Source organism: Camelus dromedarius, chromosome 31 (assembly GCF_036321535.1).
Source record: "Camelus dromedarius isolate mCamDro1 chromosome 31, mCamDro1.pat, whole genome shotgun sequence".
NCBI lineage: Eukaryota > Metazoa > Chordata > Mammalia > Artiodactyla > Camelidae > Camelus > Camelus dromedarius.
Window position 1 is genome coordinate 8,426,256 of NC_087466.1, and position 15,506 is coordinate 8,441,761.

The 15,506-nt window shown below is 41.4% G+C and overlaps 1 protein-coding gene across 3 annotated transcripts in view; it reads right to left on the reverse strand.

Annotated features, from left to right (window-relative positions):
* Positions 1 to 15,506, reverse strand: part of GRK3 (G protein-coupled receptor kinase 3) — a 116,920-nt gene that overhangs the window by 66,569 nt on the left and 34,845 nt on the right. For 2 of the 3 annotated variants that reach the window (XM_031442939.2, XM_031442940.2), the window contains exon 3: positions 2,173 to 2,246. In XM_031442939.2, the coding sequence (XP_031298799.2) occupies positions 2,173 to 2,246 (74 nt within the window). Of the gene's footprint in view, positions 1 to 2,172; positions 2,247 to 15,506 lie in introns of those variants that run through there. The other variant, XM_064481119.1, reaches the window with a different exon arrangement.

Sequence of the window (15,506 nt, forward strand, 5' to 3'; positions counted from 1 at the left end):
GCTTTTGTCTGAAAATATCTTTATTTAACCTTCATTTTTGAAGGAAGTTTTTGCTGGGAAAAGAATTCTAGGTTGGCTTTTTTTTTTTTCTTTCAATTACTCTTAAGATGGCCATTTCATTCTGTCTTTCTTTTTTCTTAATCATTTATTTTAAGATGTCACAGTCATGTTGGTAATATTATTGCCCCTTTAAAAGTAAGGTGTCTTTTTCCAACATCTAGTTGCTTTTAAAATTGTTTCTTTGTCATCCGGTTTCTACAGTCCTTTATTGATGTGCAAAGATATGTTTCCTTTGTACTCATCCTGCTTGGGATGTTGTAAGATTTTTTTGAATCTGCAAGCTGCTGTCTTTCATCATTTTATAAAATTCTTACTATTATATCCTCAAATATTGCTTCTGTCCCGTTCTCTCTCTTCTCTTTCTGGGACTCCAATTCTATACGTTTTAGACCTCTTAACCATATCTCACATGTCTCTAATGCCCTTATTTCTTTTTAATATTCTTTTTTCTCTGTAATTCAGTTTGAGATTATCTACTGACCTGCCTCCCTGTTTATCAATCCTGTCTCGCATTGTGATAATCTGCTATTGGTTCTAGCCATTAGGTTCTAATTTAAAATACTGTACTTTATGTTCTAGAATATCTATTTGGTTTTCCACAATAAATCCAAATTCTGGTAAAACTCTCCATTCCTCCATCTAATTATTTTGTCCATCTTTTCCTCTATCATCCTGAACATGTTATTTATAGTTATTTTTAAGTATTTGTCAGCTAACTCTAATATCTGATTCATCTGTGGGTCTGCTTCGATTGCCTTGTTTATAAGTCGTATGATCTTGCTTCTTGGGTCTCAAATCATTTTTTACTACATGATGAACACTGTAGAGTCTCTATATATTGTTATTTTCTGCCTGCAAAAGAGACAGAGGGCTCCCCCTGCTCTCTGCTACACAGGTGGAGGGGAGTTCATCACTCAGCAGGGGGCTGAGCTGGGCTAGTCTGGGTTGCCGTTTCTGTAGGGCTCAGTTTGCCTCTGGTTTGCCCCTGTTCCTAAGGCCTGGCTCTCCATGGAGTCCAATGAGAGATCTTTGTCTCCGCAGTACTGGATTCAGTTCTGCCCTTAAGATGTTTTCAGAATAGTTCTTTGGCCCTCGTCCCATTCAGCTTCAAAACTTGGCACGTGTCTTGAGAAGGAGACTAAATCAACTTTAATTTGTTTAATGTGTTCTTCACTCCAGACTCAGAAACCTCTTCTGGTTTTTCTATCCCCCAGGAACAGCGCTCTGTAGGGGCCAAACCTGGATTCTCACCTGCCCACTCTGCCTGGAATCAACAGCTGCCCCAGTCCTTACTGATCTTCAGTATCAACAGACCCCTCCCTAGGGGTTTCATCTCTTGTCTGTTCCGTTTTCAGACTCCTGCTACAGTAGGTCTATATTTCAATATCATTTAATACCATAAGGCTGGGTGAGATTTCAATGTGTCTTCCAGAAGCTTTCAGCCTGTCTCTTCAGATTCCCCTCCAAATGGCTTGATGGGAAAACCAGCTGTGTGTTTGAGGCCTCCCTCTCCCACCAAGTCTCCAATGTGTCACTCCAGCAACGTGTGCCCATAAAACTTTGCTAGTTTCCCCTTCACCCAGTAGCAGCCCTCTGCCTCAGCTTATGTCACCAGCATCCACAAGCTTCTGCAGAAAATGAACTGGCTGGTAATGCTCAGTGCATCTCTGAATTACTCTCCTTCCTCTGAAATGTCATCCCTATTCCTCACCAACTCCAGAACACTACAGAGCCTTAAAAACATGATTTTCATAGTTGTTGTCAGCATCTCTAATAAATTACATATTATATCTTGAACTACTAATTACTTTCAATAAATTTGTAAATATTTGTAAGATATTTAGTAGTCTTAATATTTCCCAAAGTACAGTTTAACCATGTTTTTGAAATAAAAGCATTGATAAAACAGTTACTTCTGGGGGGAGGGTATATAGCTCAGTGGTAGAGTGCATGCTTAGTATGTACAAGGTCCTGGGTCCAATTCCCAGCATCTCCATTAAAAAATATATCAACAAATAAAATCCAGTTACCTCCCCCACAAAAAACCCCAAACAAACAAGAAAAACAAAACAAACAAAACAGCTAAAATTAAAAAACCCAGTTACTTCTTACCTCTTCATAAAACTTCACCTGAGGTACAGCTTCATTAATTTCATTCAAACAAAAATCTTTAAATAGCAAGAAACCTGAAGAGAAAGAATAAAAATTTCAGGGTGGGTAATAAGGGGAAATTTTATCCACAGAGTGTTTTTAAATTAATGTGTTTCAACCTCTTCCTCCCCTACCTTAAAATCTAAAAAACAAAACAAAACAAAACAAAACAAACCTGAAGAGGCTACTTAATGCCGAAGAGGAAATAATCCAGGTAAAGTAAGCAGTATCACAAGCCTGGCTCCTCGCACTGGGGCTCCTTCTCTACTGACAGCCTCCCCTGCCGCTTTCAAAAGTGCACAATTAACAGTGCTCGTGGTCACCACCATTTAGTGGCACTGGTCACTATAGCGAACAGAAGATTAACCAAAGAAATCAGAGCTACAGGTAGTACAGAAGGACTGGTAAGAGTCACCATGGAGCTAATAAATACTGTGCCCATAGAAACGGAACTAAACTCCTTTAAAAAAACAAGAAACAAAAACAAAAAAAAAACAGGACTTTCCTAACCTTTCCAGCTTTTTCTCCCACCACTTATTACCTGAAGGTCCCCCCCCCCAAGTCTCCACCAAACACCTCATGCCAGAGCAGATCACCCATTCCCAGATCACTCTTTTCTCCTTCACAACTCCAGGCTCCATCTTTAAGCAACCAGTATCTCATGCCTGGGGTACCACCCCCACTGCACAGTGCGAGGTACGCGGTGGGAGGCCAATAAATATTTGTTGAAGGAATGTTTGTCTGCGTGGCCCTTCCACCAGGCCTCTGCCGAAGTACCTAGCACACCCTAGCTAATGATCTGATTTACAAGTCTCCCAACCCAGTACCAAACCCAGGGCCCAGCTTAATGTCTCACACCTAGTCAAGCCTCCATGAATGAGTGACATTGAACAGGACAAGCTGATACCAGACTAAGAGCAGAGGTACTGGAAGATTATTAAAAGTCAAAAACAATTAAAAGGTCAAAACAGTTCAAGGACTGTAAGAAGAAACCAAAGTCACAGGGAAAAAGAAATTGAAGACCCTCCCCACAAAAGGCTACACTCTTAAGAGAAGGTAGACCAGCCCTCCCCAGGTAGGACGGAGATCATGGAAGAGGCTTTGACAAGATTGTAATTCGAGTTAACAGAAGAATCATGTAACTTGAGGTTGTTACTGCTCCATAAATTCCCTGCCATGGTTCCAGGAACATGACCTTTGAAAATGGTCAATGTTTGTTCACTAGAACTAGAAGAAAAGAACTTGGGTCACGTGGTTACATAGGTGAGGCCACACTAACAAGGGTTGGCTGCAGACCTCCAGCAGGAGCACGGCCATGCTCATCAAGGAACTGCCGTGAGGCCGATGTAGGAAGAAGAAGGGAGTTCAAGATGCAGACAAGGAAGAAGTGAAGATGTGAATCCCCACCTATTTGCATATTACTCTTTTTATTTTAAGTAAAAGTAAGGTTGCCTTTTTGTTCTCATTCATTTCAAAGTAATTTTGAATTTCTCTTGTCATTTCTTCTGTGCCTGGTGAGTCTTTCAGAAACGTGTAGTTTCATTTCCAGTTTTTTTTTTTCCAGAGATTTGTTAGATACTGACTTCTACTGAATTCTGTTGTGGTCAGAGAACATATTCAGGAGGATTCCAATGCTTTTAAATTTACTGAAACTTGGTTTTGGCCCCACATTTGGTCCATCTAGGTGAATGTCTCAGGGGTACTTGGGAAAAAAATACATAGGATGGAGCGTTTCATTAAACACAGTAAAAAGGCAATTAAGCCAAGTTAATTGATACGGTTGTCCAGGTCCTCTTAATCCTTCCTGAATGTCTGTCAAAGTACTCTATCCTTTGCCGAGGGAAGGCTGTTGAAATGTCCATTTGTAAACTGGAGGGGAGGGGAAAGAAAGAAGGAGGAGGATGGAGAAAGGGAGCTGAATGAATAAACATCCAGCTTAATATGTTTTTACCTACTTCTTTAATGCAATTTCCATCATCAGTGTGTAAGATAAGCCAAATAATTATTTTAACATCATATCGAGAGGGAAAAAAAAAACACAGGATTTTCCTCATGTCTCTATATAAACTGAAGCATTATTTTCTATCACAGGAGCTGTTAAAATGCAGCAGCAAGAAGAAAGATATTTTGCCTTTTGGATAAATCCTAGATCATTGTGTTCCAGGCTGAAAGCAATTTACCTTCGCTGGGCTTAAATTACATAAAAAAACAAATGAAGCATTACTCAGATTAGAACAAAAGCTAAAGGGCAAAAATAAGGAAATAATTTGCCTCACAAGTTTACTTCATAGGGGCAATTTCTCCAGATTTCAAAGAATAAAAAATAGTGACCCAACACCTGCTTAACTAGATAGCTGTGGAATGTGTTTACCGTGTTTCTGTATGTGAACCACTTCAAACTGCCTGAATACTGATTAACTTTCAAATGCATATAACACCCAGGAAAGGCCAACTATCCCAATATGCCACCAAAATATTTTGCAAAAATTAGTAAGAAGAACTGTATTGCCTTTTATAAAATATCAATGAGAACTCTTTATAACATATAAATATACATTTTATGTTATTTTTTATAAAATACCAATTAAGAAGTTTTGAAAGCATTAAATATTAGTGATTTCTGTAAGAAACTGATACTTAACCTCCTAAAAAATTAAAAAGAGGGAAAGAGAAATATGAAAATAACTTGTAAGAAATAATACTGTCCTAGGTTTTATGAAGGCGATTCAAACACTGGGAAGGAGGACAGACTGCGTAACTGCTAAAAGCTCCTACCAATATTTGCTGATTTGACAAAGCACTTACTGAGTGTCTTCTAAGAGCCACTGTGCTATACGTTGGGGATGCAATGGTGAAGACAGAGTTTTTCCCATAAAAGGCTTACGGGCTGGTGTAAGAAGTAGACAATAAAGTAGTAAACAAATGAAACAATTGTAATTTATGGTAAATGGTGTAAAGGAATTAAACGTGATGCTGAGCTCAATGTTAAAATAGAATGTCAATAAGACCTCTCTGAGCTGTGGGATGAACAAAATACAAAGCACTTTAGATTAGAAAAGACCAGAATGCCTAATCTCACACCTTCTATTCATTAGTGTATTAGAGGTCTTAGCCAGTGCTATAAGAAAAGAAAAGGAAATAAAAGTTATTCAAATTGGAAAGGAAGAATTAAAACTAATCCTATTCATAAACAACCTGGTTAACTATATGGCAAATCCTATCTACAAAGTAACTACTAACATATGTAAGAATTTAGCAAAGCCCTAAAATACAAGGTCACTAGATAAGAATCAATGACAGATACGCTCACATCACACAATTCTGAAATGATTTTGAAACAAGTCCATTTGCAATAACATCACAAAACAATCAATACTTAGGAATAAATAAATAAGAGATCTGCAAGGCTACTGTGTGGAAAACCACAAAATACTACTGAGAGATATTAAAGAAGATCTAAATAAGTAGAAAGATATAGTCAGTTCATGGATTGGAAGACTCAGTATTGCTTAAATGTTAATCCTCTCCAAATTGATCTATAGGTCAATGCAATCCCAGTCATAATCCCCATAGGTTTTTTAAAGAAACTGACAAGCTGATTATAAAATGTATATGGAAATGCAAAACAACAACAATAACAACAACAACTCTAGAATCCCCAAAACATCTTGAGAAAGAAGCAAAAAGTTCAAGGACTTACATTGCTTAATTTCAAGACTCAGCATACAGACGTGGTAATCAACACAGTGTGCTACTGGCATAATGAATCAATGGAACAGAATAGAGGATGCAGAAATACACTCACACTTACACGTGGTAAACTTACTTCCCACAAAGATGCCAAAACAATTTATTGGGAAAAGAAAGTCTTTTTCAACAAATGGTGCTAGAAACACTTATATCCAAGTGGGGAAAAGGAAGGAAGGTAGGAAGGCAGGCAGGCAGGCAGGAATAAGGAAGACAATCCTTACCTCACAACTTTCAAATAATTACAACTGATCATAGAACTAAATGTAAAAGCTAAAATTATAAAGCTTCTGGAAAACGTGTAGACTATCTTTACAGGAAATATATATGCAGAAGTTTTCTTAGGCAGGATACAGAAAGAAATGATAAACTATCAAAATTTAGAACTTAACGCTCATTAAAAGACACATTAAGAAAAGCCACAGACTGAGATAAAATATTACAAAACTTAAATCGGAAAAGGGCCTATATCCAGTTTATGTATACATTAAAAAAAAAAAAACCAAACTCTTACAATTCAATTTTTAAAAGGAAACAACCCAATAAAAGAACAGGCAAAGAATATGAACTCTTCAGAAAGAAAGAGAGATGAATTGCCAACAACACGGTTCATGGGTGTGTCATCACGCAAAAAGAAATTAAATCTTTGAGATATCACTTCACAACCACTAGAATGGCAGTTAAGAAGACTGACAATATCAAATTTCGGCAACCAGAAGTCTCATTTGCTGAAAAGCATATACAATGTTTTCGACTCCTCGTGCCTCTGGATCACAGGCAGAGAAGGGAGTTACTGTGCTGGCTGGGACTACGGATCCTGATTACCAAGGGAAACTGGGCTGTGATTCCACAGCGGAGGGAAGGGGAAGGAGGGAGAGCTCTTCCTTATCACCAGATGCCACCCAAAAACTACAAAAAGGAATGATGGAGTCAGAATTAGGTACCAAAACTAGTGGACAAAAGGTTTGATGAGGAACAGAATATTTACATAGCCTCAAAAGCAATTTCCCACAAATTGCTTATTACTCGCAAAGGGAAAGCAAAGACAAGCCACAGATTTGGAGGAAATATTTGCAAAATACCTATCTGATAGAGAGCTTGAGTCCAAAGTATATAAAGAACTCTCAAAGTCAATAACGCGAACGTAAACAACTCACTATTTTCACAAGTTGAGCAGAAGAGTTGAATACTTTCTCTGAAGATGATAAATAAATGTCAAGTAAGCCCATGAAAAGGTGTCCAACATCATTACTCGTTAGGAAAATGCAAATTAAAACCACGAGGTATCACTCTATACCTCTTAGAAAAGAAAAACAAAAAAAAGACAATACCATTGCTGGTATTGCTAGTGAGGAGAGGATGTGGTGTCACTGGAATTCATAGGCTGCTGTAGGAAGGCCACCTGCACAGCCTCTCTGCAAAACGTTTCCTTAAAGTTAAATATCCATTTGCTATTCAACCAAACAATCCTACACTTAGGTGTTTACCCAAGAGGAATGAAAATGTATGTTACGCTCACACAAAATTCTGAACACAAATATTTATGGTAGCTTTATATATAATATTGAAAAACTGGGTATAACCCAAATGTTCATCAATGGATGACTGGATAATCTGTGATTTATCCATACAATGGGACACTACTCAGCAAGACAAAGGAATGAACTACTGATACACACACCCTAAGTGACTCTCCAATGCACCGTGCTAGTGACAGAAATCAGACCCGAAGGCTCCATAATCCATGAGTCCACTTAGGTGTCATTCTGGGAAAGGAGAAACCACAAGCACAGATCCGTGGCTGCCGGGGGCTGGGCTGGGCTGGGCTGTGGGGAGACTATAAGGACACTAGGACATTGGGAAGCTGATGAACTATTCTGTATCTTGACTTTGGTCGCAGTTACACAACTTTGTGCATTTTTTCGAAACTCATAGCATTGTACATTCTAGATGGTGAGTTTTACTTTACTTAAATTATACCTCAATAAACCTGACTCCTCTTGCTGCCTGCCCACCCCTGCCAAAAAAAAAAAAAAAAAAAGACCGGTACTAAAGAAGAAAGAAAAATAAGATTGGGTACATACAGTTGAACCAGGAACAAAGCTCAGATGTCCCCAAATAGTGGCTTTAAGTGGATCACAAACTCGGATCTAAAATTTCTGGGAGCTAATGCCTGATAACTCACATGGTTCTCAATGTCTACAGGATGCTTTCAATAAAGCACAAGTTTGTATGAAAGATAAAATCATTCACACACAGAGGCATGGGACTCAACTAAATAATTACAAAGGTTCTGGGTAATGCAGAGGTCAGAAGCAATGACTCTGATACATCCAGGATACACAATACTCTTTACAAGTGAAAATAAAGGAAATCTTAAATGGTAACCAGAAAAGTAAATTCATAAAGGGGAAAAAAAGCATACAGATATAAAAGCCAAAAACTCCTATAGGGTACCATGCCCTCCTAGATGAATATTACTAACCTAAATTCCCAGTGAATAATTCTCTCTTTCATTTCTTCCAACTCCCAGCAGGAATGAACAGATATAAATCAAAATGAATATTTAGTTAATTACATTTACCTATTTCATACAAACCATAAACATATTTTTATTTGACTCTATCAAATTAGAACCTTCACTTCCTGACTTAAAACCTTACAGGAGAAAATTATAAACAAAATGTAATTGAGGAATGTTGTAAATAGTTAGGTCTTCTAAACATCCAAATTATCCGTGCCACCCCCAATTTAAATTCAGCACATACATGTTCAATAAAATATTCTTAGATTAATTAATGAGATCACTCGTTTAGATAAAGAAGAGAATTGGAGCCCTGAATATTAACAGTCTAGTAGACAAAAGCACAAATGGTATTGAATGTGGCCAAAGAAAAATTCACAGAATGTTCCAAGCAACTGGCTCTTAACTCAAAAGGGAACAAAGGAAATTGGGACTGGGAGGAGAATGTGAAAGGATAGTGGCAAGAAAAGTCTGTCTAAACCCTTGAAATAGCTGGATTACTTTCAGCCTTAAAACATGATGAAATGATAGAAAAGAAAAAAATTTCTGGCTAGGCCACCATGCCAATACTCTGTTCAGACTGTAGTCAGTTTTTTCATTTATTACAGTTAATTGCACATCTAATAGTTAAATAAATAAACTGACAATTAAAATAAGGTAAAATTTAAAATAACTTAGGATAGAAATATTATTCCAACAATCCACCTGATCTATATTTCCCAAAGATATCTCAAAGAACGGTGATTGAAACTGGCAGTATGGAAATTAGGGTACAAGCATACATCACAGAATAAACATGACCAGAACAAAATCGGGGGGTGGGGGTAGGGAGGGTGTGAAACACCCTGAGGGTAACCATAATTTTAACAAGGGAAAAACAGAATGAGACAATCAATTACACGTATGTGTTCACTTTGTGATAACTCATGAGGTTATGCACTTAGGATTTGAGCATGTCGCTATACATACCTTCTAAAAAGGGTTTATTTAAAACAAAAAAGAAACAACCAATACGTATTTGTGTCATGATACTATAAGTGTAAAATGAAGCAGTTCTCTGAGCAACTGTAATCTGATAGGAGGTACTGACAGACATACATAAAATACTTAATTGCATTGCATTAGTTAAGTGCCAAATGCTCCACTGCTCAAGGAATCCTGCTGGCACTCCATCTCTCAGGTACCTGGCCCCAGATGGGTGATCGACACATCCATCTCTGGTTCCTTGTCATGTCCCTGGCGTTCAAAGACAACACCTCTAGCATCTCCCATTAAACAGGACGCTGGCCTTTGGAACAGACAGCGGCATTGTGTTAAGAAAGGATGCACCTCTTCCAACGTCATGAAATAGCTGTTGACTCGTGCACTCTAAGCAGGAAATAGCCGGCTCTTATGTGTTTTTCTCTCTAATCCCCAGCACGACGGTTTGGACTTAATCAGCTCAATTAATATTTGATAAAGTTACTAAGGGAAGATCGTCACGGCTCGTGCTGGAGTCACTGATGGTTTTAGGAAGAAGTGGAGTACAGGCTGGGCGTGGAGAGATTCATGCAGGACATTTCCGTGGAGATAAGGAGGGAATGAGACTTTGAACCTGGACAGAGCAAGTTCCTACGGGGAGGAGGTGGAAGGGATGCAGAGGCTGAACGCGCTGGCAGGGCTGGGCTCCATCTAGCAGGCTAAGGGATGCGTTTGAAAGAACACTGGTGCTCAGGGTTAACCAGTTACACAACGCTGAGTGTGCGCTGAAAGCTTCGGATGCCAGCAAGCCTGCTGGGGAATTGCTTTGCATTTAAGTGGGCGAGTGTTTCATAGAAACACTTAAAACTCAGCTCTCAGAGCCTGGTCTGAGGACTTCCGAGCTGGGACTCTTTCTACAACAAGCCCTGGGCAAAGCTGAATCCTGAGTCCTTCCTCGGCCTCACCTGCCACCACGTCTGTCCCCAGATGACCCTTTTGTCCGCATCCCAATCCCGCAGCCAAACTGCAACAGGTACTAAGCATCGACCCCTCTGTACTAACGGTGCTGCACACTGCCTCCCCCGTGAACATCTCTATCAGGATGTCAAGATGTTAGCAAAAGCCTCCGAGGCTCAAACAGGCAGACCTTGGAGAGCGGAACACCAGGTGGTGACGCCGCCACTGCCCACCCTCTGAGGCAGGAAGGCCCGGAGCCCACTGCTGCAGCCCCTCAGGGACTCCTGGATGCAGCTGCTTTTCATAGCGGAACGTGAAATTTAATGAATATGAGATGACTTCTTACCAGACCAAGGTGGTTTCTGTGATTATTAAGTCCAAATTCATTTTAACTTATAGCCAGCTGACTCTAATAATTTGTTAATTAAATGACAACCATTTTTTTTCTTGAATGCAAAGGTAAGAGTTTTCTTTTCTTCTTTTTTTTAACTGAAGTATAGTCAGTTTATGTCATGTCAATTTCTGGTATAAAGCATAATGTTTCAGTCATCCATACACATACATATATTCCTTTTCATATTCTTTTTCATTATAGGTTCCTACCAGATATTGACTACAGTTGCCTGTGCTATACAGAAGAAACGTTGTTTATCTTTTTTATATTTAGTAGTATCTACAAATCTCGAACTCCCAATTTATCCCTTCCTAACCTCTTCTCCCACCAGTAACCGTAAGTTTGTCCTCTATGTCTGTGAGTCTGTTTCCGAACGTTAAAGTATTTTTTAAAGTTACATGGCTAAGTTTAATTCTTGTTATTTCGTACTCTTGGAGCTTTATACGTTCTCCGAGGAGTGGGGATGTGGCCGTGGGAAGAGGGGGCTGGCTTTATCAGTGAAGGCTCCTCCTATTCTGTGTGCATGGCGGGGACAATTATCCAGCTGCTCTTCCATGACCGTCTACTCAACACAGCCGCCCAGCTGAGCCCCTATTTCTGTGGATGCTTGGGCTAACACCAGTCCCAGCAGTGCACAGACGCCCGCGAGGGCCACAGCAAAGTTGATAGACGGGACCCCGTGTGTATAATCGGTGGACCATTACTTCACCCCTGGAATGCTGTCATCACACTGAGAAAATATTCACACAGTCTACAGATAGACTCTTACTCTATACACAAAATGACATACAGATAAGAGTTTCATAGTACTGGCAGTGGAAAGGACTTCATGATAAAACAAAAAGACAATCAAAAGAAAAAAAAAAAAGAAAAGTCAGTTCCTCTGATGTGTAAAATACTGAACCATACACTTCAGAGTCACAAAGGAGGCAACAGAATCAGAGGTTATCTTCGGTCTCAAGGAATTTAGACTCCAGTTAGAGAAACAGCATGGAAGGGGCACCTGGAAATACCACATATGCCACAGGAAGTGCCAAATAAAGGGCACGTAAGTGGAGCAGGAACATCAGAGAACAGACAGTTCGTGGTTAAGCTAATCCTTGAATGGCTGGATCTTTGAGAAGAGCACAGGCCAGAAGGGGGGACCCCCAGAGGGAGGCAGCGTGGACGCAGGTGTACGTGCTGGAAGAAAAAGACAAAGGAAGAAAGAAAAGACTGAGGCCCATTTGGGTGACTTGAACGGCAATCACGAGCGGACTTCATCATGCAGTGGAGGCCTGGGACAGGTTTAGAGCACGAATCTGACGTGATGTTTTCAGATTCCCTCGTCGCAGAGAGAAGAGGGACAGGAGAATTAAAGTCAGAATCGGAGAGCCAGTCCTAAAAAATGTGAGTAAGCGTGTAATCCACATCGTAGGACCCAGGGTCCAGACTGCGGTGTGATCGCAGGCATACAGCAGATGGTGGGGGGGGGGCGACAGGGCATGTGTGACAAGGAGGGTTTGGGGCCCTGGGTGGCACGGAGGACGGCAGCATCATTAACATCAATAGGAAGGAGGGAAAGGGGTGTGTGTATTTTGGTTTCTGAGTTCGGGGTTTTCCGGTGAAGGGAGGAGGTGATTAGGAAGGTCCTGGATTGGTCCCAGCGGGGGCCGGGGTGACAAGTGACACCAGATGTGGTCTCTACACAGACGAGCCACAAGACTAACAAGCCAGCTCACTAAGGCCAGAGGCAAAGCAACGGATCGGGTGCCCGGCGACCTGGGGGAGCAGACGGGACAGGCGGGGACACACGAGCCAAAGGCCAAGAGCCTCACACAGCCTTGCAGGGCTGGGAATTAAACAGAAGATGCCCAACTCCATCACATCCGCTGGCCACTCTGTCTCTTCACTTCCCGTACGTTGACTAGTTCCTTTCCTTTCCTGGTTTTGAATATTTAAGGAAATACATTTTATAGGATGTATTGGCTCCCCTAAATTATAGAAACAATGCTATACTATTGCCCCCAAAATGGCCTTTAAGTTCTCCTTCAGCCTTCTTTTCTCCCGTCCCCCACATTCACTAGCCAACCTGGCAGGTTCTAGGATAGACTCCACTGCTGCACCCCCTCTTTGCATCCCCACTGCCCTCGTCTGACCTAAAACGCTACTGTCGACTTCCTGGATGGCGGCGGCAGCTTCCAGTTCATCTTCCTGCTCCTGCTCTCCCACTTTTGACTCAGATAAATCACTCGCCGTAAAGAGGCTGGAATGACCTTAAAACAAATCAGACTGTGGTCGAAAACAATCAGAGCTTCCCATTACATGCACAGTAAAGCCCTGTCCCCGGCCCACCTCCCTACCCACCTCGGCCTCTGGCTGTTTCTGGAGCACGCTGCGCCCCCGCTGATGGCCACGCTGCTCCCTCTGCCGAGAATGCTCTTCCAGCTGATCTCAAAACCAACCGCTTCCTCAAACCACTTCCTCCAAGAAACATTCCCGAAATAACTAATTTCAGCAACCGCCTAGGCAGTCTCTTTCTCATCACCTGCCTTCTTTTCCCACTTAGACCAGACTCACATTCACGACCCTGATGTCAGCGGGTCCCCGGACCTCACCCATGGTTAGCACGCCCTGGACTCTGGCTCCTCTTGTATGCTAACAAGCTTTATGGTTTTCATCAACTCCTTGTGCTAATGTTCCTTAGTTTCCTGATCAATAAAAACAAAGGGACTGGGATCCGGAAAATCACATATTTCACTGAAGCTTCACATTCTTCGGTTTCACGAATTAAACTGGGGTCGGTTTTGATTTCACCCTTTTTCGCTGTTGCCCTTACTGCTGTTTTGATGGGTGGAGATGTGGGGGGAAAAAGAGATAAAGAAAAAAAGGGGGTAAAGGAAGAAAAGTGGGAGGGAAAGGAGGAAGAGAGGATGGGGAGAGGCCGAGGGCTTTTACGGAACCACTTCTTGTGGGAAATGAATAGGACTGCTTCGCCCCGGCAACAGGTAGCTATTCCAGGAAGCCGCTAACCACCGCGAGCACAGAAGCTCCAGCGCTTGTTAACCTGAGCTCTACTGCTGTCCCCTAAGATGTTTGTCTACATCATCAGCTCAGGACAGTGAGCAAGAGCCTGCGTTCTGGAGAACAGCAGACCCCCAACTCTGTAAGGGCAATTCCAGCTCAGCCATCACTGTTTAAAGACGCCGGGCAAGTGGCTTCACCTCTGAGTGTGGTCCTCTCACCTATAAAATGGGGCTCACACTGACCTCGGCATGGGCTCATTTTGAAGACTAAATGAGATCAGCATGTGTAACCCGAGCACTGAAGGGCTTGAGAACAGGCTGGTGTCACCCCTACAGTACCGACACTGTCTTGTGCATCTGAGGTTCACGTGTGCTGACTCATCACCAGCGTCTGTGCATCACTGTGTGAAGTTATAACAATGGTGCTTTGTGCCGAGAGTTTTACAATGGTCCCAATTACATATATTTAACCCATTTTCCTGCAAGGAACCAAACACTTAATTCCAAAAATAAAACTACAGTGCAGGACATAATATAGTAGTAACCAGAGCTGGAATTAACCTACCACTGTAACAACCAGAAAACTGGACAAATTTATGAAATAATGTTTTCAGACATAGTAAAGCAATAGTCCCTGAAAGAAGGGAAATCAACAAAGGGATTGAAATCTGGTGCTGAGAGGGGGACCCAGGCAGACCATGATGGTCCCACTAAGGTGAGGCCACCAGGAGCTCAGGGAAGCAGAAAAATCAATGAAATGAGGAGCTGTGTAGCTAATAAGCCAGTGGTGACAACAACACAACATACTAGAAACTACTCAATCCAAAGAAAGACAGGATGAGAAAAAAATCAACAAAGAAATAAAAAACAGGATGTGAGATTTAAATCCAACTATACTATAAGTATTTAACTGTAAATGGCCTAATTAAAAGGCAGAGATTACTAGAGAACAGACATACCATGCAAACCACTAATATCAAGAAAGCTAGAGTGATGAAATCAACATGAGTTGAAGTAGACGTGGGAACCATCAGTCATCACCAGGATAAAGGACTTCTCATCTTGATAAGGCGGTGGACCAGGAAGACATAACAATCATCACGTGTGGACCTATCACGGGAGATGCAACAGTTCCTCTCCAACGCACTAATGACAGAGAAATGGACGTCCACAACAAGACTTGACTAAAAATGTCCATAGCAACTTGACTCATTATTGCCCCAGACTGGAAGCACCCCTGATGTCCATAAATCGTGTCAAGTCCAAACAACGGATTACTATTTGGCCATCAAGGAAACAAAACCCCCACACAAGCCGCACGACAGATGAACCGCGAGGAGGACACGGTTCTGAGGCAAGTGAGCTGGACACAAAGGGGTGCAACGGATCGGATTCTACTGATAGGAAGTCGTAGAAACATCCAGGGTAATCTGTCTGATTGAAAGCAGGGCAGCGGTAGCCTGGGGCTGGGATGAGCTGTTTACAAAGGGGGCAAGAGCATCGTTTTTAAAGTGAGGGATCGTATGGGAAGTTTATTTTTAGTTTTTTAAGGAGCCTCCATACTGTTCTCCACGGTGGCCACACTAATGCACATTCCCACTCCTGGGCGTATATCCGGAGGAAAATATAATTTGAAAAGACGCATGCACTCCGATGTTCACAGCAGCACTATTTACAATAGCCAAGACATGTGAACAACCCAAATGTC